Raw genomic sequence first — 21,876 nt, 5'->3', positions numbered from 1 at the left:
ACTGCTATTGTTATTGAACCCATGCCGGTTCTCTGCAAGAGCAATTTAGTTAGTCCCACTCCCCTTGCCTGTAGCCCCGTAAGATTTTTTCCCCTTCAGGTGCTTATCCAATTCCCTTTTAAAGGTCATGATTGAATGCCCCACTACCACCCTTTTAGGCAGTGCATTCCAGATCATAACCCACTAGCTACAGTAAAAATGGTTTTTCCTCATGTCACCTTTGCTTTGTTTTGCCAATCACTTTAAAATCAGTCCTCTGGTTCAAAAATATCTCCAATATTCGACGTTGCATCCTGTCCTATATTGCCCTACTTACCCACAGGTCGCGTCCTTACTGACCCGCATTGGCTCTCTCTCCCAACCCATCAAATATAAAATCATTATGATGTATTTTAATTCCTCCATGATCTTGTCCCTTCCTATTTCTCTGTTCCTCTTGTTCTGGCCTCTCTCCTTGCTCAATCATGAGTGGACAAGCCCATGGGTACTTTCTGGAATTCCCTTCCTAAATCTGCCCATCGCCCTCTCCTCCTTTAGAAAGCTTCTCAAAATTCACCAATGGTCACCCCTCCTAATCTCTCCCTTCCTGGTGCAACATCTGTTGCCGATATGTGAAGTGTTTTGGGATGTTCTTCACGTTAAAGTACAGTATGTACTTTATTTATAGTTGACAATGAGAAATTGAGAAATTGTATGAGACGTACAAACTGAAAACAGACACAACAATTTGCATGGCAAACGGGGGGCGGGGAGGGAAGCAGAGCATTACAAGGAAAGAATTATCCATGAGCACGAAAAGGGCACATCAACTCGCGTAATTTTGGGGAAAAAAAACTGTGTGCCTTGTTAATCGTCTTTCCAAAGACCCTTATTGACGGTGATAAATTATAGGCAGTCCAAGAAACCGCCTGAGGGTTCACTTCAATTTATTGACTGGCCAACAGAGCACACGGGAGACACTGGAAGCATTAAGACCTAGTGGGTAGAAAGCACAACTAATCAGTTACAGCAGACAGCTTCTCGCGGTTCACCGGGCTGGTGCAGGAGGAACTGTTTATCTTTCCCTGCCGAACCAATTCTTGGAGTAGACTATGGCTGTGGATGAGATACGGGTAGTTCGTCCCTTTAAGTTGATCGCTCTGATCTGTGTCTTTGTGGCTTTGAGTTTGGACGTGGTATCTTTGCTGAGTCCAGCCTGGGTGACTGCTGAGCGCTCCTCGCTTTCTCTCTGGGATTACTGCAAAAAAACCACGGCTGGATGGTACTGTGAGTCCGTTCTCCAGACAGGTAAGGGTTAGCACGTAAAAACATAAAACTGATCGCAGTAGGATTTTTTGAAGTTTAACGTCCGCCACAATTACTGCATACTTGCATATTACACTTAAAAAAATTATCTCAGCGTTGATTTAGAAAGCAGTGCCTTTGTACTCGAAGATTGAGCGAGTTTTGTTTTTAGAGAAATTAGTTTGTGTTGTTATTTACCCCCACCCACCCACTCTGTTTTTCTTATATAAACTTTCAGGGACAACATTTGTTACAATAATTGCTTTGTGTTAGAGCGTAATTCTCCCTTCCAGCTGATGTAAATAATATCTTTAAAGCGTTTTTGATTTTTCTTGGGAAGTAAACAGAAGGTGAGGTTGGGGGATAGTTGATTGACTGAGGGTGAAGTTTTTTCTTTGTTGGGTAGAACTCATGCAGCAGTAGGAAGGGGGAGGGGGAAGAGAGACACCACGTCGAAAACATGGAAATGGGTAAATCAGGTCGGTAGGGAAGGAAACCGAAACAAAAACATAAGTCCTTTTAAGGGGCAAAACATTTCCTAGTTGGGTGGGAAACTAGAAACTTCATTGTTTAACTTAATTTTGTTTTACTGCACGACAACTTATACTGTTCGTGAAGTTAACCAAAAAATCTTATTTTGGAAAAAAAAACTTGTGATAAATTCCAGACAGTGTTGAAGTTCCAAAACCAAATTATCTATGAGGTGAATGCAAGGTTCCTATCCTAAACGTGCATCCTAAGACGGAGTGAACTCACTGCTGCCGGTAACTAATTACTGTTAATTTTCAGCTAACTGAGACAACATAGTATGGGGTAATGGTTTTAAAGACTACTCTGCCTTGAAGTGACTTTTTTAGTGCGCATTCAGTTCTGTCACTAGGCATATTTAGCATGTTAGTAGCAATACACTATACTCAAGCCTATATGCGTTAATGCTGTAACATGATTCTTGTGTAATGCTCGAAATATTCGTCACCGTTAACTTGCTTTTCCCACATTCACCACCAGGACAAACATATGACTGAGTACTTTACCCTAATGTTGTATGACAATGTAGTAGATACTGCCTAAATTTAATTGTTGTTGGATGCTTTTCACAGTTCAAGTAAACCACACAAAAAAAAATTCACTTACACACCACTTAGTGAAATCCGAGTGATAAACAATGGGTTTTGTCTTACATTTACTCAGCAGCCAATATATAACTCTTGTGGATTTTTTTTTCTCATGACTTTCCCCTTTTTCTTTTCTTAAGCTGTTCCTCCCCTTGGTGAGATATGGTTCATTAATTCCAGCTGTTGCCTGGTACCTTTATCCAACTTTATTTATGAAATAAAAACAGAAAATTCTGGAAATACTCAGCAGTCTGTCGGCATCTATGGGGAGAGAAACAGAATTAACGTTTCAGGTCATGACCTTTTAGATGTTCCCAGACCTGCTGAGTATTTCCAGTATTTTTATTTCGGATTTCCAGTATCTGTAGTATTTTGCTTTTTTTCATTATTTATGCGTGTGCTTTGACAGAAAGTATTGACGGGGCCCTGGGAACATTGAAGCTGAACACAATCCTGTCAACCTGATGTTTACACACTTCTAGTGTGGGGTCATTGAATAATACAGTTAGGACTCAGAACCCTGGTATGTTTTATAATAATCCTTCCTCCTTAACCTCGGGACACTGATGTCAATTTCAGCCAGGACAGTGGCAAGGGAGCTATAAATCGATTAACAGAAATCTGAAATCAAATTGGGACTTTCCTGATCTGCATGGCTCATCTACTACCCTACTGAGCAATAGGGGATTCGAGATGAAGTGATTTAAAGGAGGTTGGTGAGGGGAAATTTCTCAGGTAGGACGATTATTCACACATGACATAAGAAATAGGGTGAGATGGTGGTGTAGTGGTAATGTTACTGGACTAAGAGACCTCGTCTAATGCTCTGGGGACATGGGTTCAAATCCCACCATGGCAGCTGGGGAAATTTAAATTCAATTAATAAGATCTGGAATTGAAAGCTAGTCTCAGTAATAGTGACCATGACAGTTATCACCGATTGTCCTGAAAACCCATCTGGTTTACTAATACCCTTTAGAGGAGGGAAATCTGCCATCCTGGTCTGACCTACATGTGACTCCAGACTCTTTAATGGCCTAGCAAGACAATTAGGAATGGGCAACAAATGCTGGCCCAGCCAGCAGCATGAAAGAATAAAGGAAAATAGGAACAGTAGGCCATTTGGCCCCTCAACCCTGCTCTGCCATCAATAAGATCATGGCAGATCTGATTATTGGCTTAACTCCACTTTCCCACCTGCCTCCCATAACCCTCGACTCCCTTGCAGAACAAAAATCTGTCTAACTCAGCCATGAATATATTCAAAGACCTCTACTGCTCTGAGATACAGAATTTCAAAGATTGACAACATCCAGAAGAAATTCCTCCTCTTTAAATGGGAGACTGTTTATTTTGAAACTGTGCGCCTAGTTCTAGATTTCCTCATGAGGAAAACATTCTCTCAGCATCTATCCTATCAAGTCCCCCCCAGAATCTTGTGTTTCAATAAAATCACCTCTCGTTCTTCTAAACACCTGATGCAGATGACTGATGGAAGAAAAAGCTCTTGTCAAATATTGTAACCTGTCTGTTTTTTGTTAGATGACTGTGCCACAAATATTCTTTGGGACATAGTTATGGCTCTACTCACTGCCTCAGATTAGAGAGAGGAGAATCAGCAGGAGTTCCCAACATTGTAACTTCAGTGAAGTTGCGACTTTTTCATTCTAGCTGTGGACCTTTTCCATTGTCAGGGATAGTCCGTATGGGCCGTCAATATGAAAATCTGGTGGTAATAAACTATATTTGTGACCAGCAGGCCCTTATTCTCGAGGCAGTCAAAATTCCAAAGAATGGTTGGGAGCAATCTGAAAGTTCTGATTACAAAGCAAAGTTTGAGGGACCTGACCAGGTATAATTTTTTTTAAATCTTCAAGACAATTGGTGAAGTGCATGTTCCTTAGGTTTGTGCAAAGTTGTGACTTAAGGAGTGACCTTCATACTTGTGCCTCCTTTTACAGTTTCTTATGATAAGCTTGCTTTGGAGGCAACCCTACAGTGTCAATGGTACTAATGCAGTCAAAAGCAGCAGCACTCGATTGGGAGAGGCAGTTTTGCTGGGTGCAAATGTAGTGAATTGCCTGATATTGGGGGAAGATTATGGCCAGAACAAAACGTTCACTTATTCTGTATTCCACCTCACAGTATAAATATGATTAAGTCAGCAGTCAGGCTGCATAAACTTGGCTTGTCTTCTCTTGAGTTTGGAATATTGAGGGATGATCTGATCATGGTCCTTAGTGATAAAGGGATTTGATTAGGTAGGTAGAGAGAAACTATTTCTTTTAGTGTGGGAGTCCAGTACAAGAAGATATAATCTTAAAATTAGAGCTAGACTATATATAGGAGTGAAACTGGAAAACACTTTTTCACGTAACAAAAGAGTGGAAATCTGGAACGCGCATTCCAAAAGGCTGTGGCTGCTGGTTCAATTGAAATCTTCAAGTGGAAGATTGATGGATGTTTGTCGGTTAAGGATATCAATGGATATGGAATAGAAGGTGGGTAAATAGAATTGAGGTTCAAATTAGCCATGATCTAATTGAATGGCAGAACAGACTCCAGAGGTTGAATGGCCAACTCCTGTTCTTATGTTCCTAATGGGTCTGCCACATAATAAAGAACTGCTTCTGGTAGAAGAGGGACAAGCTGTTTCCATGGTGCCCTGCCCTTCAAGTCCGAACAGCTGCAAATTCCTCACACCCCAAAGTAGCAGCTGCTGTGGAAACCACAAGGCCTATTGCTGCTTTCCTTTCTGGGTTGTGTGTGTTAAATTTATTCTAGTTCTCATCTCCACAATCTTTATGAAACTCTGTGTGCAGTATTCAAAATTCTGTAAGTTCATTGTATTTTTGCAAGCCAACTTGCAACTTGTAGCCATGAGCCCTGGCATTTTCTATAGATGTCATTTTAAAATGATACTAATGCTGCACACAGGTGAGAGGAGTACATAGGTTAAACATAGCTTAAGACATGTGCTGGATAAAAGTTCTAAAGTTGCACTCCTGAAATATGTAAATCCATCTTCTTCAATGATTTTGAATTAATTGAGCATTTTACATAAAAAGTAATGCATCACTAAGGATAGCAAGGCAGTCAATAAAAGTTGTGTTTATTGGAATATTTACTCAGGTTCCCAGAACAAATTGAGACAGATTTCTAGTTGCTGAGGGGGGGGGATGGGTAGTCACTGATTAAAGGTTCCGCTCCTTTTATTGATGATAGAATTCTGCTTCCTACGTTACAGCCACTTTTGACCCAAATTACTTTGATTTGAGGTTGAAGTTACTCCCCTTGCTTGAAAAGGGGTTTTCTCTCTGGACTATGTTATCATCACACCACCAAACTTTCAACCAACAACCCTTGGCTTAAACTACCCCTAAGCACAAGATATGAACAAATGCCTGGGCAATTCTCCCACTGATTTTCCCATGAGCCCCTGCCTAGTGGGTTGGCAGTATAGTGTACTCAGGATTACAGAAATGCACTATTGTCCCACTATTTTGTGGTATTATTGGAACTGGGTTGAGCTCAGATTGCAGTTTTATTTTAAACTCAATGTTTAATAGGAGACCAATTAAAATGAGAAAGAATCACAGTCTAAGGAAAGAACAGGCCTGTCCACTAGCAAATAATATTTTTATTGTTAACTTGAAGGACTGTGGTCAGTATCACATTTAGAAATAAATATTAAAGCCTATTATTGGAAAGTGGTATGATTACCTAATGTGCTAGTATCAGACTGCAGTTGTTGTACAGATCCTGTTCAAAATAGGAGAACGTTAGGGGTGGCGGGGTGAGGGTTGAGGGTAGGATGATTAGGGGAGGAGTGTGAGGCTGGAGGGGGGTCGGGCTGAGAGAGAGGATGATTAGGGGAGCGAGGCCAGTGGGGGGTGGGGAATAATTAGCGGAGTGGGGTAAGGGTCAGGATGATTAGGGGAGCAGGGTAGGGGTGAGGATGATTAGGAGAGCAGAGGGGCAAGGGGGTGGCTTTATGGGGTGAGGAGCAGGTTTGGGGGAGCGGGTTTTGGGGTCAGGGCTGGGTTTTGGGAAGCAGGGGCAGTGCTGGGTTTAGGGGAATGGGGCCGGTGGGTGGGTTTAGGGGGGCAGTATTAAGGCACAGAGGGGGGCCATGGGGGAGGGTTTAGAAGGACAGGGCCAAGGGTGGGCAAGTTTAGGAGCCAGGGGCGGAGCAGATTACATACAAAATAGGAGAGATAGGCCATTTGGCCCCTTGAGCCTGCTCCACCATTCAATAAGATCATAGCTGATCTGTTTGTGTTTTGAATTCCACATTCTTATCTACACCCGATAACCTTTGATTCCCTTGCCTAACAAGAATCTATGTACAAAAGCAAACTACTACGGATGTTGGAACTCTGAAACAAAAACAAAAATAGCTGGAAAAACTCAGCAGGTCTGACAGCATCTGCGGAGACGAACACAGTTGATGTTTCGAGTCCACATGATCTGATGAAGTCATGCGGACTCGAAACGTCAATTGTGTTCGTCTCCGCAGAGGCTGTCAGACCTGCTGAGTTTTTCCAGCTATTTTTGTTTTTGTTTAAGAATCTATGTACCTCCACCTTAAAAATATTCAATGACTCTGTCTCCACCACCTTCTGAGGCAGAGCGTTCCAAAGTCCCTTTGACTCTGCTGTCAGACCTGTTGAGTTTTTCCAGCTATTTTTGTTTTTGTTTAAGAATCTATGTACCTCCACCTTAAAAATATTCAATGACTCTGTCTCCACCACCTTCTGAGGCAGAGAGTTCCAAAGTCCCTTTGACTCTGCTGTCAGACCTGCTGAGTTTTTCCAGCTATTTTTGTTTTTGTTTCAGAGTTCCAACATCCGTAGTAGTTTGCTTTTGTACATAGATTCTTGTTAGGCAAGGGAATCAAAGGTTATCGGGTGTAGATAAGAATGTGGAATTCAAAACACAAACAGATCAGCTATAATCTTATTGAATGGCGGAGCAGGCTCAAGGGGCCAAATGGCCTATCTCTCCTATTTTGTATGTAATCTGCTCCGCCCCTGGCTCCTAAACCTGCCCACCCTTGGCCCTGTCCTTCTAAACCCTCCCCCATGGCCCCCCTCTGTGCCTTAATACTGCCCCCTAAACCCACCCACCGGCCCCATTCCCCTAAACCCAGCACTGCCCCTGCTTCCCAAAACCCAGCCCTGACCCCAAAACCCGCATGACCCTTTGAAAGGAAAGAATTCTTCTCATCTCTGTTCTAAAATGGCGACCCCAATTTTAAAACAGTGCCCCCTGGTTCTGGACTCACCCACAAGAGGAAACGCACTTTCCGTGCCCAGCTTGTCAAGATCGTTCAGGATCTTATATATTTCCATCAAGTCACCCCTCATTCTTCTAAACTCCAGTGGCAACAAGCCCAGTCTGTCCAACCTTTCCTCATAACACAACCTGCTCGTTCCAGGTATCAATCAAATAAACCTCTGAGCTCCCTCCAGTACATTTACATTCTTCTTTAAATTAGGAGATCAAAACTGCACGCAATATTCGAGATGTGGCCTCACGAATGCCCTGTATAGCTGAAGCATAACATCCTTACTTTTGATGTTTTGAGTCCGTATGACTCTTCATCAGGACTAAGGAAATATAGAAATGTGGTGAAATATAAGCTGGTTGAGGGGGATGGGACAGGTAGAGCTGAATAGAGGGCCAGTGATAGGTGGAGGCAAAGAAGAGATTGCCAAAGATGTCATAGACAAAAGGACAGTGATGATATTATCTAAGGAATGTTCTAAGGACCTGCTGAGTTTTCCCCAGCTATTTTGTTTTTGTTTCAGATTTTCAGCATCCGCAGTATTTTACTTTTATCTTAGTGTTTATTAACTGCCACTCTCTTCCAGGAATGCCTACCTTGAAGAAGTACTGCTCTTCTCTCCGAAAAGGATTTCCGCTCGTCTCTTTTGCCCTGTTTACCTTCATTGCTTTCCATTTCTCTCCTGATGTTTGACAAGGTGTTTACTAAAACTTGCTTTCACAGCCATATTTCCTTCCTCAGTGACTGTCTCCGTCTCCGACTTACCCCACGTGGATTCCAACTGAAGTTTCATCCCTCAGGTTTCGAACCCACCCAGGATTACAGGTATCTCCGGGACATACAATGCTCCTCGGACTGCTGTTCTCGTCGCATCCTGAGATCCACACTCAGTGCCATGCACCACCACATGAACACACTTGACCTCTCCCTCTAGCAGCACCGACTCACCCTATCTCTAAGCTGTCCTTGCCCCCAGTTTCATTTTATTCTTCGTCTCATCCGACGCCTCAACAAGAAACCTTGTCTCTTTCTTTCAGGTGCAAAGGAACGCAAGTTCCAACAACTCATCGACACCAATGCCCATCCAGGACCCTCCACCCCTGCCCATCCCGCTGACCCCATTCCGTCTTCCAATCCCAGCCCCGGCCGTGTATTCACCATACCCCCTGACCTTCCCCTCTCTGATGCTGAATGTTCAGTGCTCAGCAAAGGACTCAGTTTCATACCCTTATGCCCTCACCTCAATGAATTTCGGGCTCGGCACGATGCTGAACTCTTCTTCCGCCGCCTTCGTCTCTGTGCTCACTTCTTTGGGCAGGAGTCCTCTCCCCGTTCAACAGATCCTTTTACCTGCCTCCAATATTCTCCCTCCACCTGGACCCCTTCCTCTGGATTATTACCTGCTCTTGATCTTTTCATTGAGAACTGTTGGCGTGACATCAGTCGTCTCAATTTCTCTCCGCCTCTCACCCACTCTAACCCGTCTCTCTCTGAACTTACTGCACTCTGTTCCCTTAGGTCCAACCCTGACTTTGTCATCAAACCTGCTGACAAGGGTGGTGCTGTTGTTGTCTGGCGCACTGACCTCTACCTCGCAGAGGCTGAGTGTCAACTCGCAGACACTTCCTCTTACCTCCCTCTGGACCATGACCCCACCACTGAACATCAAGCCGTTGTTTCCAGGACTGTCACTAACCTCATCTCCTCTGGAGATCTTCCTCCCACAGCTTCCAACCTGATAGTCGCCCAACCTCGGACGGCCCGCTTCTACCTCCTACCCAAAATCCACAAATGGGACTGTCCCAGCGGGCCGATCGTGTCAGCCTGTTCCTGCCCCACGGAACTAATTTCTTGCTATCTTGACTCCATTCCCTCTCCCCTTGTCCAGTCCCTCCCCACCTACATCCGCGATTCCTCTCACGCCCTACATCATATCTACATTTTCCAGTTCCCTGGCCCCAACTGCCTCCTCTTCACCATGGATGTCCAATCCCTCTACACCTCCATCCCCCACCGGGATGGTCTGAGGGCTCTCTGCTTCTTCCTCGAACAGAGGCGCGAACAATCCCCATCCACCACTACTCTCCTCTGTCTGGCTGAACTTGTTCTCTCACTGAACAATTTCTCCTTAAACTCGTCTCACTTCCTCCAAATAAAAGGTGTGGCTATGGGTACCCGTATGAGCCCCAGTTATGCCTGTCTCTTTATGGGGTATGTGGAACATTCCTTGTTCCAGTCCTACTCAGGTCCCCTCGCACAACTCTTTCTCCGGTACATTGATGACTGCTTCGGTGCTGCTTCATGCTCTCATCTGGACCTGGAAAAATTTATTAATTTTGCTTCCAATTTCCACCCCTCCATCATTTTCACATGGTCCATCACTGACACTTCCCTCCCCTTCCTTGACCTCTCTGTCTCAATTTCTGATGATAGACTGTCCACCAATATTCATTGCAAGCCTACCGACTCCCACAGCTACCTCGACAACAGCTCCTCACACCCCGCTTCCTGTAAGGACTCCATCCCATTCTCTCAGTTCCTTCGCCTCTGTCGCATCTGTTCTGATGATGCCACTTTCAAAAACAGTTCCTCTGACATGTCTTCCTTCTTCCTTAACTGAGGTTTTCCACTCACGGTAGTTGACAGGGCCTCAACCACGTCCGGCCCATCTCCCATGCATCCGTCCTCACTCCTTCCTATCCCTCCCAGAACCATGATAGTGTCCCCCTTGTCCTCACTTATCACCCCACCAGCCTCCGCATTCAAAGGATCATCCTCCGCCATTTCCGCCAACTCCAGCATGATGCCACCACCAAACAGATCTTCCCTTCACCCCCCTCCGGCGGCATTCCGCAGGGATCGTTCCCTCTGGGACACCCTGGTCCACTCCTCCATCACCCCCTACACCTCAACCCTCTCCCATGGCACCTTCCCATGCAACCGCAGAAGGTGTAACACCTGCCCCTTTACTTCTCTGTAGTAGTAAACAGACACTCCTCACCGTCCAAGGGCCCAAACACTCCTTTCAAGTGAAGCAGCACTTCACTTGCACTTCCTTCAATTTAGTCTACTGCATTCGCTGCTCCCAAAGTGGTCTCCTCTACATCGGAGAGACCAAACGCAGACTGGGTAACCGCTTTGCAGAACACCTTTGGTCTGTCCACAAGCGTGACCCAGACCTCCCTGTCGCTTGCCATCCCAACACACCACCCTGCTCTCATGCCCACATGTCCGTCCTTGGCCTGCTGCATTGTTCCAGTGAAGCTCAACACAAACTGGAGGAACAGCACCTCATCTTCTGACTAGGCACTCTACAGCCTTCCGGACTTAACACTGAGTTCAACAACTTCAGATCATGAACTCTCTCCTCCATCCCCACACCCTTTCCGATCCCCCCTTTTCCCATAATTTATAATTTAAAAAAATATTTTTTTCTTTTCCACCTATTTTTAAATTTATTTCGATCTATCGTTTTATCTCCACCTTTTAGCCCATTTCGATCCCTTCCCCCCACCCCACCCCCACTAGGGCCATCTGTCACTTGCTTGTCCTGCTTTCTACCCTTAATGTCACCATTAGCACATTCCTTTAGATAATATCACCACCGTCAACACCTCTTTATACTTTTGTCTTTGACATCTTTGGCAATCTCTTCTTTGCCTCCACCTATCACTGGCCCTCTATACAGCTCTACCTGTCCCACCCCCCTCAACCAGCTTATATTTCACCACATTTCTATATTTCCTTAGTTCTGATGAAGAGTCATACGGACTCGAAATGTTAACTGTATTCCTCTCCGCAGATGCTGTCAGACGTGCTGAGTTTTTCCAGCTATTTTTGTTTTTGTTTCAGAGTTCCAACATCCGTAGTAGTTTGCTTTTATCCTTTACTTTTGTGTTCAATTCCTCTCATAATAAAGGATAGAATTTCATTAACCTTAATTACTTGCTGTACCTGCATACTAACTTTTTGTGACTCATGCACGAGAACACCCAGATCTTTCTGTACCTCAAAATTTTGCAGCCGTTCCCCGTTTAAGTAATACTGTTTTTTATTCTTCCTACCAAAGTGAACAACTTCACATTTTCCATATTATACTCCATCTGCCAGATTTTTCCCACTCACTCAACCTATCTATATCTGTCTGCAACCTCATGTCCTCTTCACAACGTTCTTTCCTACATCTTTGTATCATCTGCAAATTTAGCTACCATGCCTTTGCTCCCCTCATCTAAGTCATTGATATAAATTGTATATTAGGGGAGCGGGTGCCGGGGATGGTGGGGATTTGGGGATCAGGGGCTGGGGAGAGGGCAAGAGTGAGCAAAGCTGTTGGGGGAAGGGAGTGAGGCAGGGTGGAGAGGGGAAGGGAGCGAGGCAGGATGGCGGGGAGGGGGGAAAGCAGCATGGGGATGTGGGTGGGAGCGATGCCACAGCGAGAGTGTGTGCACAGGGATCGGAGGGGGAGCGATGCCAGTGGGGGAAGAGTGTGCACGGGTGGGGGGGTGGAGGGGAGGTGTGGTTGCTGGCGGTGAGATTGAGGCCTGGGTGTAGGAAGTGAGGCGGGGGAGACATGGCAACAAAAAGGGAGAGAGCAGTTTTAAACCTGTCAACAAAGGAATACTCAGCTAACTGAGAATCAGGAAAACTTGGAAGTCAGAGGTAATGAATTCCTAAGATCACAAACAGTAATGAATGACTTGCATTTTTATAGTGCTTTTAATGATTTTAGGACATCCTGAAGTGTTTTACAGTCAATGAAATACTTTTGAAGTGCAGTCACTGTTGTAATGAAGGAAATGTAATGTGGAAAATGATCAATTAATTTAGGGGAGTCTAGGACTAGGGAGCATAATCTGAAAATTAGAACCAGATCTTTCAGGAATTAAATTAGGAAACACTTCCATGCAAAAAGGGTGGTAGAAATTTGGAACTCTCTTCTGCAAACAGCAATTGATGCTAAATCAATTTCAATGCTCAATCGATTGTTAAATTTAAATCTGAGGTGCAGTAAAATGGGTAGTAACTGCCTGATTAAAATTGTCCAGCTTTGTGCATATGTGATGAAAATGTTAGCTGTGACCACACCAGTCTGCAGAAGGTGTGTTTAGGGTGATGGCTTCTTGTGCGTCTAAGTGTGTGTCTGTTATTTCTTTTAAAAAAACTTTTGTTGCTAACTTATGCCTGTTGCCTTGTGCCAATTTAAATTCTGTGGTGTCTGGGAAATTGTGTGTTGTGGTTTTTAAGTTTAATGTAGTGGCGATGATTATTAAGGATATTGATGAATTTTTCTAATTCTGTCTCTGATCATAATATGATAGAATTTTACATGAAGTTTGAAAGTGATGTAGTTCAATCCGAAACTAGGATCTTTAATCCAAACAGAGGAAACTACAAAGGTTTAAGGGGCAAGTTAGCTGAAGTAAATTGGGGAGCTATATTAAAAGGTATGATGGTAGACAGGCAATGGGTAGCATTTAGAAGAATTAATATGGTTTGCAACAAATTTACATTCCTTTAAGGCACAAAAAGCCAGTAGGAAAAGTGATCCAACCATGGCTAACAAGGGAAGTTAAGGATTCTATTAGATCAAAGGAAGAAGCATATAAAATTGCCAAAAAAGTAGTAAGCCTGACAATTGGGAGCATTTTAAAATTCAGCAAGGGAGAACCAAGAGATGGATAAAGGAAGAGAAAATAGAATATGAAATTAAACTAGCAAGGAACATAAAAATGGACTGTAAAAGATTCTAAGTATGTAAAAAGGAAAAGGCTAGTAAAGACAAATGTGGGCCCGTTACAGGCAGAGAATGGATAATTTATAATTGGTAATAAAGAAATGGCAGAGAAACTAAACAAATACTTAGTATCTACCTCCATGAAGACAGGCACAAAAAAACCTCCCTGAAATATTGGGGTGCAATGAGAGTAGTGGGATTGAGCATCTGAAAGAAAGTTTTAGCTTAAAAAAAGTAATGCTGGAGAAATTAATGGGGCTGAAAGTTGAGATCCCCTGGACCTGATGATCTTCATCATAGAACTTCTTTTATTCATTTATGGGATGTGAGTGTCACTGGCTAGGCCAGCATTTATTGCCCATCCCTAATTGCTCTTGAGAAGGTGATGGTGAGCTGTCTTCTTGAACCGTTGCACTACCTGTGGTGTAGGTACACCCACAGTGCTGTTTGGGAGGGAGTTCCAGGATTTTGACCCAGTGACAGTGAAGGAACGGTGATATATTTCCAAGTCAGGATGGTGAGTGACTTGGAGGGGAACTTCCAGGTAGTGATGTTCCCATGTATCTGCTGCCCTTGTCCTTCTGGATGGCAGTGGTCGTGGATCTGGAAGATGTTGTCTAAGGAGCCTTGGTGAGTTTCTGCAGTGCATCTTGTAGATGGTACACACTGTCACCATTTATCGGTGGTGGAGGGAGTGAATGTTTGTGGATAGGGTGCCATTCAAGTGGGCTGCTTTGGCCTGGATGGTGGCATTGTCCTATGAGGAAAGATTGAGGACACTGGGGCTATATTCTCTAGAGTTTAGAAGAATGAAAGGTGATCTCATTGAAGTGTACAAAATTCTTACAGAGCTTTACCAGGTAGATGCAGGAAGGTTGTTTTCCCTGGTTGGGGGGGGTCAAGAACCTGGGGACACAGTTCCAGAATAAGAGGTAGGCCATTTAGGACCAAGATGAAGAGGAATTTCTGCAGTCAGAGGGTGGTGAAACTTTAGAATTCTCCACCCGAGAGAGTGGAGGCTCAGTCATTGAGTGCGTTCAAAGCAGAGGATAGATTTCAAAATACCAGTGATACTAATGACATCAAGGGATATGGGGATAGTGCAGGAAGATGGCATTGAGGTAGAAGATCAGTTATGATCTAGTTAAATGGTGGAGCAGGCTTGAGGGGCTGAATGGCCTACTCCTACTCCTATGTTCCTATGTGAGAGTCCAAATACCCCATATGTCAACCCACTACAGAAGGTTAATGTTATTAGGTAACTGCATCGCCTAGTAAAGGTGTTGGTGAGAATGAGAAAGGAGCCCCTGAAAACCAAAAAGTAGCCCCCAAAAATCAAAAAGTAGCCCTCAAGAAATCTCAAGAAATGCCCTCAAAAAAAAACATTTTCTTGACCCCTGATCTTGAACTCCAGAACTTTAATTTACAGTTGATGCACCCATCATAGCACTGGCTGTCAGAAGAAATTTGAGAAATCTTAGCTACAGATCTGACTTAAATGGGTAACCTGGAGAATTTTTGGGGGAGAGAGAAGTGAGATAAACTGGGTGCCCAAATCTAGGTTCCCTTCCTGTGCCTCCACTCGGAACTCTCCGATGTTGCATTACACTGTCCAAACCAAAAGATCACACTTTTGATCCCCAGACTATGTTGATTTTTCTGATTTCCTCCAGGGCAGCAGCTGGAGTGCTACAATTTGCCAGGGTGCCTTGTGAAAAAGAGGGGGAAAATCAACAACAACTTATATTTATGCAGCAAAACATCCCAAGGCACTTCATAGGACCGAGATCAAACAAAATTTGACACTGAACCACATAAGGCAATATAAACCAGGGTTCTTAATCCTCCTTAACCAGTTGTACCTGCTGGGAAGTGGTCCCACTGCTCCCCACCATGTTGAAATAGCCTACCAACACTTACCATACACATTTGGATGGAAGGTGGTCACTGAAATAAGGTACTGGAATTGTATCTCAGTATGAGTTAGCATTCTCCAGAAAAGAGGGGAGGGGACTAGTCCAAGGCCAAATCTTAATGGCAGTGTAGGTTTACTGGCAGCTTTCTTAACAATGACTCAGTACTGCCAACTCTGATAATCCTGAAATAGTTCTCCTGCTTGTGTGATTTATAATGCATTAGTAGTGGTTAATTGCTGAATGAGGTCATTTGTCACTTGTGGGCTGGATGTCAGCCAGGAAAGGTTATTGTCACACATGTTCACTAAAGGGAGATAGATCTCAGGATGTACAATGGGGAGATTTTTTATAGAAGAACGGAATGATTTTTTTTTTGTTATTTCCCCTCCCTACAGCTAAAAATTAACCTAATACTGGATGGTTGCATTTGCAATAGGGACTTGAACTGCAACTTAATTTGGTTCAGGGTATTAATGCCCTCAAAAGTGACCCGGTTCCTGTTGTAAAAATTCCTTCAATTTCTCTTTAAAACAGAGGTGTTCCATACCAGGCATTGGTCCTATCATTATCGCAGTCCTATAAACCCTTATGGCTTACTCCTGTTCTTATCTATCTGTGCTCTTTAGGTGTGAACCTAGACAGTTAGTGTTAGGTTAGCTATTTAACTGTGGAGAGATCACAACAACAGCTTGATCCTATTTCCATTGGTCGCTCTTCCAACAGGGGTTACTAGATAGTGATTAAGAGCAGGCATTCTTTTCTTCTTTCCACCCACTCCATCTGGGGAAACTGAGCCCACAATGTGTTCTTCAATCAGATATGAGATCACTGTATTGTGTACGGTTTTGGGCGCCACACTGTAGGATGTGATCACATTGGAGAGAGTGCAGAAGAGGTTTACAAGAATGGTTCCAGGGATGAGAAACTTCAGCAATGAAGACAGATTGGAGTGGTTGGGACTGTTCTCCTTGGAGAGAAGGCTAAGAGGAGATTTGATGGAGATGTTCAAAATCAAGAGGAGGCTGAACAGATTAGATAGGGAGAAGCTGTTCTCACTTGTAAAAGGATCAAGAATGAGAAGGCACAGATTTAAAGTGAAAAAGCAAACCAAATTGCAAAAGGAGCAAATGTGATGTGAGAAAAAACATTTTCTCACAACGAACGGTTCAGGTCTGGAATGCACTGCCTGGAAGTGACCATAAGACATAGGAGCAGAAATTAGGCCAAGTGTGATGGAGGCAGATTCAATCGAGGCATTCAAGAGGGCATTCGGTGCTTCTATTCAAGTAATCACTGTGCAAGGGTAAGAGGAAAAGGCAGGCAGGGCAATGGCAATAGGTCATAATGTTCATTTGACGAGCAGGTGCAGACACGATGGGCCAAATGGCCTCCTTCTGTGCTGTTAGAATTCTGTGATTACACAGGGCTGGAAGGACACTACAATAAATTTTCCAGTTCTAGTGCTTTTTATATCCAGGGAAAAGCAGGTATAGCACAGGTAACCTTGTAGGGTTTAAGATAAAATAACCTCCTCCTGACTGGGGAATATAGTTTCAGTAATTTCTTCAAGCTAACTGCCCTCATTTGAGTCATCCACTCTGAGCTGGATCAATTGAAAAATGGTTCCAGTGCTCATTATGTTCAATGAATAAGATAAAATCACAGGAGATGTTCCACTTAGGTACCCCTGCAGAAAATCTCCCCTACTGGGTCCAGTGTTCCTATTGCTGACAATTATGATTTTAAAATTAAGCTTGTTTGAAGCTGCTATGTTCCTTTATTTTAACCGTCATTTCGTTCCATTTCCTACAGACTGGCAGGTCGCTACGCTAGTGCTGCTGATTGCTGGAGGATCTATCACTCTAATTGCATTCCTCTTTGCTGTGATCTCACTGTGCAAGGGTGCTCACAAACGCTGCTACAGGACAATTGCTGTTATGCTGTTCATTTCAGGTGAGTGGGTGTATGTGATCCCCTATGTAGTTTTGTCAGGGACTGAGTAGGAGAAATTGCAGTGTACCTCAGTTGCTTGTCATACATTGGGGGAATAGGAGATCTATTAATGCTAGAAAATCACAAACGGATTTGGGTTATGGACTTTTTAAAAAAAGATCTTCAGTTTTCTCCCACCTAACCAAAGACACTAACTACTTTCTGGGACATAGTTTTGTGGTGATCAGTTGCCCTTTGGCATCTTGCCGAAGTAGTCATTCTTCATTTGCAAATCTAAACTATTTGAAGGTGATGCCTGATCCTGTTCATACATACCTTCCAGCAGAAATTACTGTATAGTAATTAATTATTGTCTTCTCTTCCCCGGCCCTCCCATCCCTACTACCCCATCATCAACAATGCAATCCATGAGCACTGGGATTTCCCTGCTCTATATGACTGATTGAGCAGTGTATTTTACAACTAAGCACCAAGTAACATTTGGACTGGCTTGCAAACAGATGTTTTCCACTAGTTCTGGAGATATCTGTAATTTCCAACCAAATGTTTATACCTTCAAGCTGGAGGAGGTCAACTCATAAACGTTAATCTAGTGCAATGAATCTCCCTATTTGGAAGGGACTAGAATTTTTTTTGAAGAAAAACAGGAAATCACCTTTTTGAATACTGCTATTCACTGCCACATTCAGTACCAACCACTCAACGAATATAGATTCTGGGCAATATTATGATATGAGTGTTAAACACTATGCTTCAAATTTGTGCAGCCTAATCTTAAAACTAAAAACCAGAGTGGTAAATGTTAGCATTTAAAATATATCCATACTTTAGAGAACACCTCCTTCCCACACTCAGTCCTGCACTGATCTACAGATTACTGTTGACAATCTCTGAGACCCACACGATGCCACAGCTTCAATATCTGAACCATCTTACAGCCCCATAATGAATATCATAAAAATATAGCCATTGCTCCATTCCCCTGCTCTGCACTGATTGGCACAATAGTATATAATGTTACCTAAACCGGGATTTTCTGGCCCCGTTGTGGGTGGGACCCGACGTGGGCGAGGTGGTGCCCCAGCCAGAAGTCCATTGATTTGCAGCGGGACCGGAAGATCCCGGCAGCAGTGAGTGCTGAAAATCCCATCCCTAGTATATAATTGTATTTTATCCTACACTGTCAGTCTTCTGTTAATCAGTGTGTTTTCTTTTAGTTGTTTTACAGGTTTGTGCCCTAGTTTTGTATCCTATCAAATTCATTGATGCCAACACGCTGAGGACGTACCATGAGTTCAACTGGGGCTATGGCATTGCCTGGGGTGGTACCATCTTCATGCTTGGAGCAGCCATACTCTACTGCCTGAACACAGACACCTATGAGGAAGAGTATTATTAGTCCCCTTCTTCTACACCAACAGATTATATTAAGCTTAAGAACACTATTAGATGTAATGGCAGGGGGAAGATTTGCTGCTCAAAGATAATGGTTTTTAAGAAATGAATTTGGGGAGAAGGATCACAATGAAGAGCAACCATTCCATGAAAGAACTCTTTAGTGAGTGGAGCTATCTGGACTGAATTGAGATCTAAGTGAGAAAAGAAGGCTCCCAGTGCAAGGAATGACTCATAATTGTCTCGTGCAATCTTTACACATAATTTGCTTTTTAGTTTTATTGATTCCAAAAGAGATCATTGGCCATTCTTCTGTGTACATTGGATCACATTGAAGCAGTGTACCAGCCAATCAATACTTGCTATTGTTAGTGAGTGCACTATTTTATTCTGGAAGGTGGATGATAATTTCTTTTTACTGTCACTTCTTTTAGCCTTTTTTACTCATTTGTCCAACTGGCTTATATCTTTCTCTTAATAAATGGTAGGCTTACTCTACACTGGGCTTGTGTCCGGTAAGCTTATTAACACATAGCAAGCCATTGGGCATGTCAATTCTGCATACTTTGAACTCTAGCAGCTGAAAATTCAACACACATATACGTGCTGTATGTACATTTATTGTAACCCTTCTGAGTACTGTAGATTGTGTTATTGTTCCAAGAACAGCGTGAACCCCATTGTTCGAACATTTCTGTGACTGAACCTTTCAATTAAGTTTGATTATGTTCTAAGGATGTATGTGTGAATTTTGAAAGTAGCAAAACTCATTCAACACTCGAAAGGATTAATTGTAAAATCTGCCCAAGGTAAAACAGAAAGTCTTTGATGGATTGGAGCCTGGGTAGGGGGAGGAATGATGGATTCATCATATGCAACTGTCACTTCTACAGTCAGAATTTTCCCACCTGTTAAAGTAATTCACAGATAAACTTCTGATTATGGGATGAACAAACAGACCTTTGTTTGGTTCTATCTAAACGGTCTTAACCATTGAACATTAATCCATGTCAGCAATCCTATAATCCAAAATTTATAAATTGCATTGTTTTAATTTAAAGAATTTTAAAAATACAGATTGAACTGAATTGTTTAGCCCATGAGCTAACTAATTGGGATTGGCTCATAATGATTTTTATCTAATCTCTGAACATAAATATTCTCAAGAACAGTATGTGCCTTTTTACAAAAAAAAGTTTCTTCTCAGCTTGATTCTGGGTTTGGGAGGATCTTTTTATCTTCAAAAGGTATGGGTCCATTATCAATGTCTCATTTCCTGACCAATATGAATTCCCCAAAACAACTCCTTAGACATAAAATATTTCAGTAGTTATAGAACTAATGTTTGAAACTTCCCACATAAATCCAAAGGAATGAGAGTTTCTTAATTTATGATCTTAATAGAATAAAGTGAAAATTAAATTACCATTTTGTGTTTCATAATTATCATCTAAATTGTACATATATTTCAGCATATAATCTAGAAGGATTTCCTCAACTTTCTCCCTCACTGGGAGATTTTTACTGGGCAATGGTTCATCCTCTGGCTGCTTTTTGTAAAGCTAGAAGGTGAATTTCAACAGGCTATTTGACATGGATGTTAACAACAATTTGCATTTTTCTAGCTCCCATCCTTCATAAACTTCAATATCCTGTCCTATAACAAACCCTACTCGCCTATGAACCCTGTCCTTGGTAACCTATCATATGAGGTGACCCATACTGTCGTTACTGCAGAATATCTATATCAGACTATGTTGTTATGAGTTTTCATTTCAGTAATTGGAAGAAACTAGTACATTCTATGTATATCGTTCATGCATATATTCCAGTTTTGCATCACATTCTCTACCAGTCTGTTTACCTTAAATACGTTGCAGATTGCAACAGCAGACGTCTCTAACCAACAAAAGTAGATGATATTGATGCTTGCCAAGCAGAGAATTATCATGTGCAAGACAAAATAAATTGAATATCATGATTCAAACAAAAGGTCTACTCAAAGGTGTTTTGTGGTCAATGCATGAAAGGGCAAAGTGGAAATAAGGAGGTTTTCAAACCTATTGTATCCTATTACCAGAGATTTCTGCCAAGCGGCAGGAAAATTAAGCCTGTTCTTTATCTCACTGTCAAGGCAAACAAATTATATCTTTTTTTACTTTGTTCATTTTTATTTTCACTTAACAACAAAGGGAACAAAGCAAGTAAGTAGCAGGCCCCTCCCCATATATAAAATTCTATGAAAATTACAACACAGAAACAGTTTGTTCAGTTTAACCAGTTCGTATTGGTGTTTATGCTCCACATAAGCAGTAGTCCTGATCCATGTGCTTGCTCTGTTCCCAGTTCCCTTTATCCTCATTTCCTTCAACAACCTATCTAACCTATTCTTAAAAATAAACATGGTCTTTGCTTCAGTCACTAACTGTTGTTGTACATTCCTCACCTCACACCAGTCTATGTAACAGTATTTTTCTTGCTGTCCTAAATCTCTTAAACTTAATCTTGTATTGATGAGCCCTCAATTTCAAAAAGTGTGTTTCTGTTTACTCTGTTTCATCCCTTCTTAATTTTAAACACACCTATCATTATCCATTATCTTTTCTACCTCACTGAACAGCCCCAATTTTACAAGGAGAAATACTTCCTAGACGATCAGCAATTTTTGCTGCATTATAGAATGACATCCAAGATTGAAAGGTTGAGGAAATATCTCCTTATTGAATATACAAATGTAATTTTAGTATGGAACCACTGTAGTCTGTAGCAGTCACATTTCGCAGGTGTAAGAATGTGCAGTTTTATGAACAGCAGTTGAACTAACCTCTCCACAGGAATCGGCCAGAGGGACTCGCCACTTTGCAAAGCTCAAACTAAGAGTACAGACAAAGGACCTAATGATACAGAGGACCATAAGCACGAATCTTGGTCTTACCATTCATTGGTTTAATCGGTCAGTAATAAGACAATATGGGTTAAGATTTATATTTTCAGAATGTCATTTGACTGACTGTACACAATATGAAAGAACACAAAGATCGAATCACAATTTTGGACCTGATTTGGGCTGATTTTAATTCTAAGTGAGTTAAGTAGGGCCAATGCATATTTCTTAATTTATTCGTAAAAATAAAATAAATAATTCTACTAGATGGAGCCATTAAAGATAAAAATGGTACATAATAT

General features: G+C 42.4%; 1 protein-coding gene across 1 annotated transcript; it reads left to right on the top strand.

The window, feature by feature from the left end:
* The first annotated feature begins 917 nt into the window (after positions 1-917).
* Positions 918-20,688, top strand: LOC144683786 (transmembrane protein 47-like). Its single transcript, XM_078547177.1, has 3 exons — positions 918-1,287; positions 17,155-17,295; positions 18,513-20,688. Exons 1-3 carry the CDS (start codon positions 1,092-1,094, stop codon positions 18,692-18,694), a joined length of 519 nt encoding a protein of 172 aa, XP_078403303.1. The 5' UTR covers positions 918-1,091; the 3' UTR covers positions 18,695-20,688.
* Positions 20,689-21,876: the final 1,188 nt, after the last annotated feature.

Source organism: Cetorhinus maximus, chromosome 8 (assembly GCF_964194155.1).
Source record: "Cetorhinus maximus chromosome 8, sCetMax3.hap1.1, whole genome shotgun sequence".
Taxonomy (NCBI): domain Eukaryota; kingdom Metazoa; phylum Chordata; class Chondrichthyes; order Lamniformes; family Cetorhinidae; genus Cetorhinus; species Cetorhinus maximus.
This window is presented reverse-complemented; position numbering and strand designations above follow the sequence as displayed.

What these genes read in the sequence shown, in the direction of transcription:
- LOC144683786 (XM_078547177.1), top strand. Translation starts at nt 1,092, where the DNA reads ATGGCTGTGGATGAGATACGGGTAGTTCGTCCCTTTAAGTTGATCGCT. An exon ending in TGAGTCCGTTCTCCAGACAG is followed by an intron (nt 1,288 to 17,154) that starts GTAAGGGTTAGC and finishes CATTTCCTACAG; the next exon opens with ACTGGCAGGTCGCTACGCTA. An exon ending in TGTTATGCTGTTCATTTCAG is followed by an intron (nt 17,296 to 18,512) that starts GTGAGTGGGTGT and finishes GTTTTCTTTTAG; the next exon opens with TTGTTTTACAGGTTTGTGCC.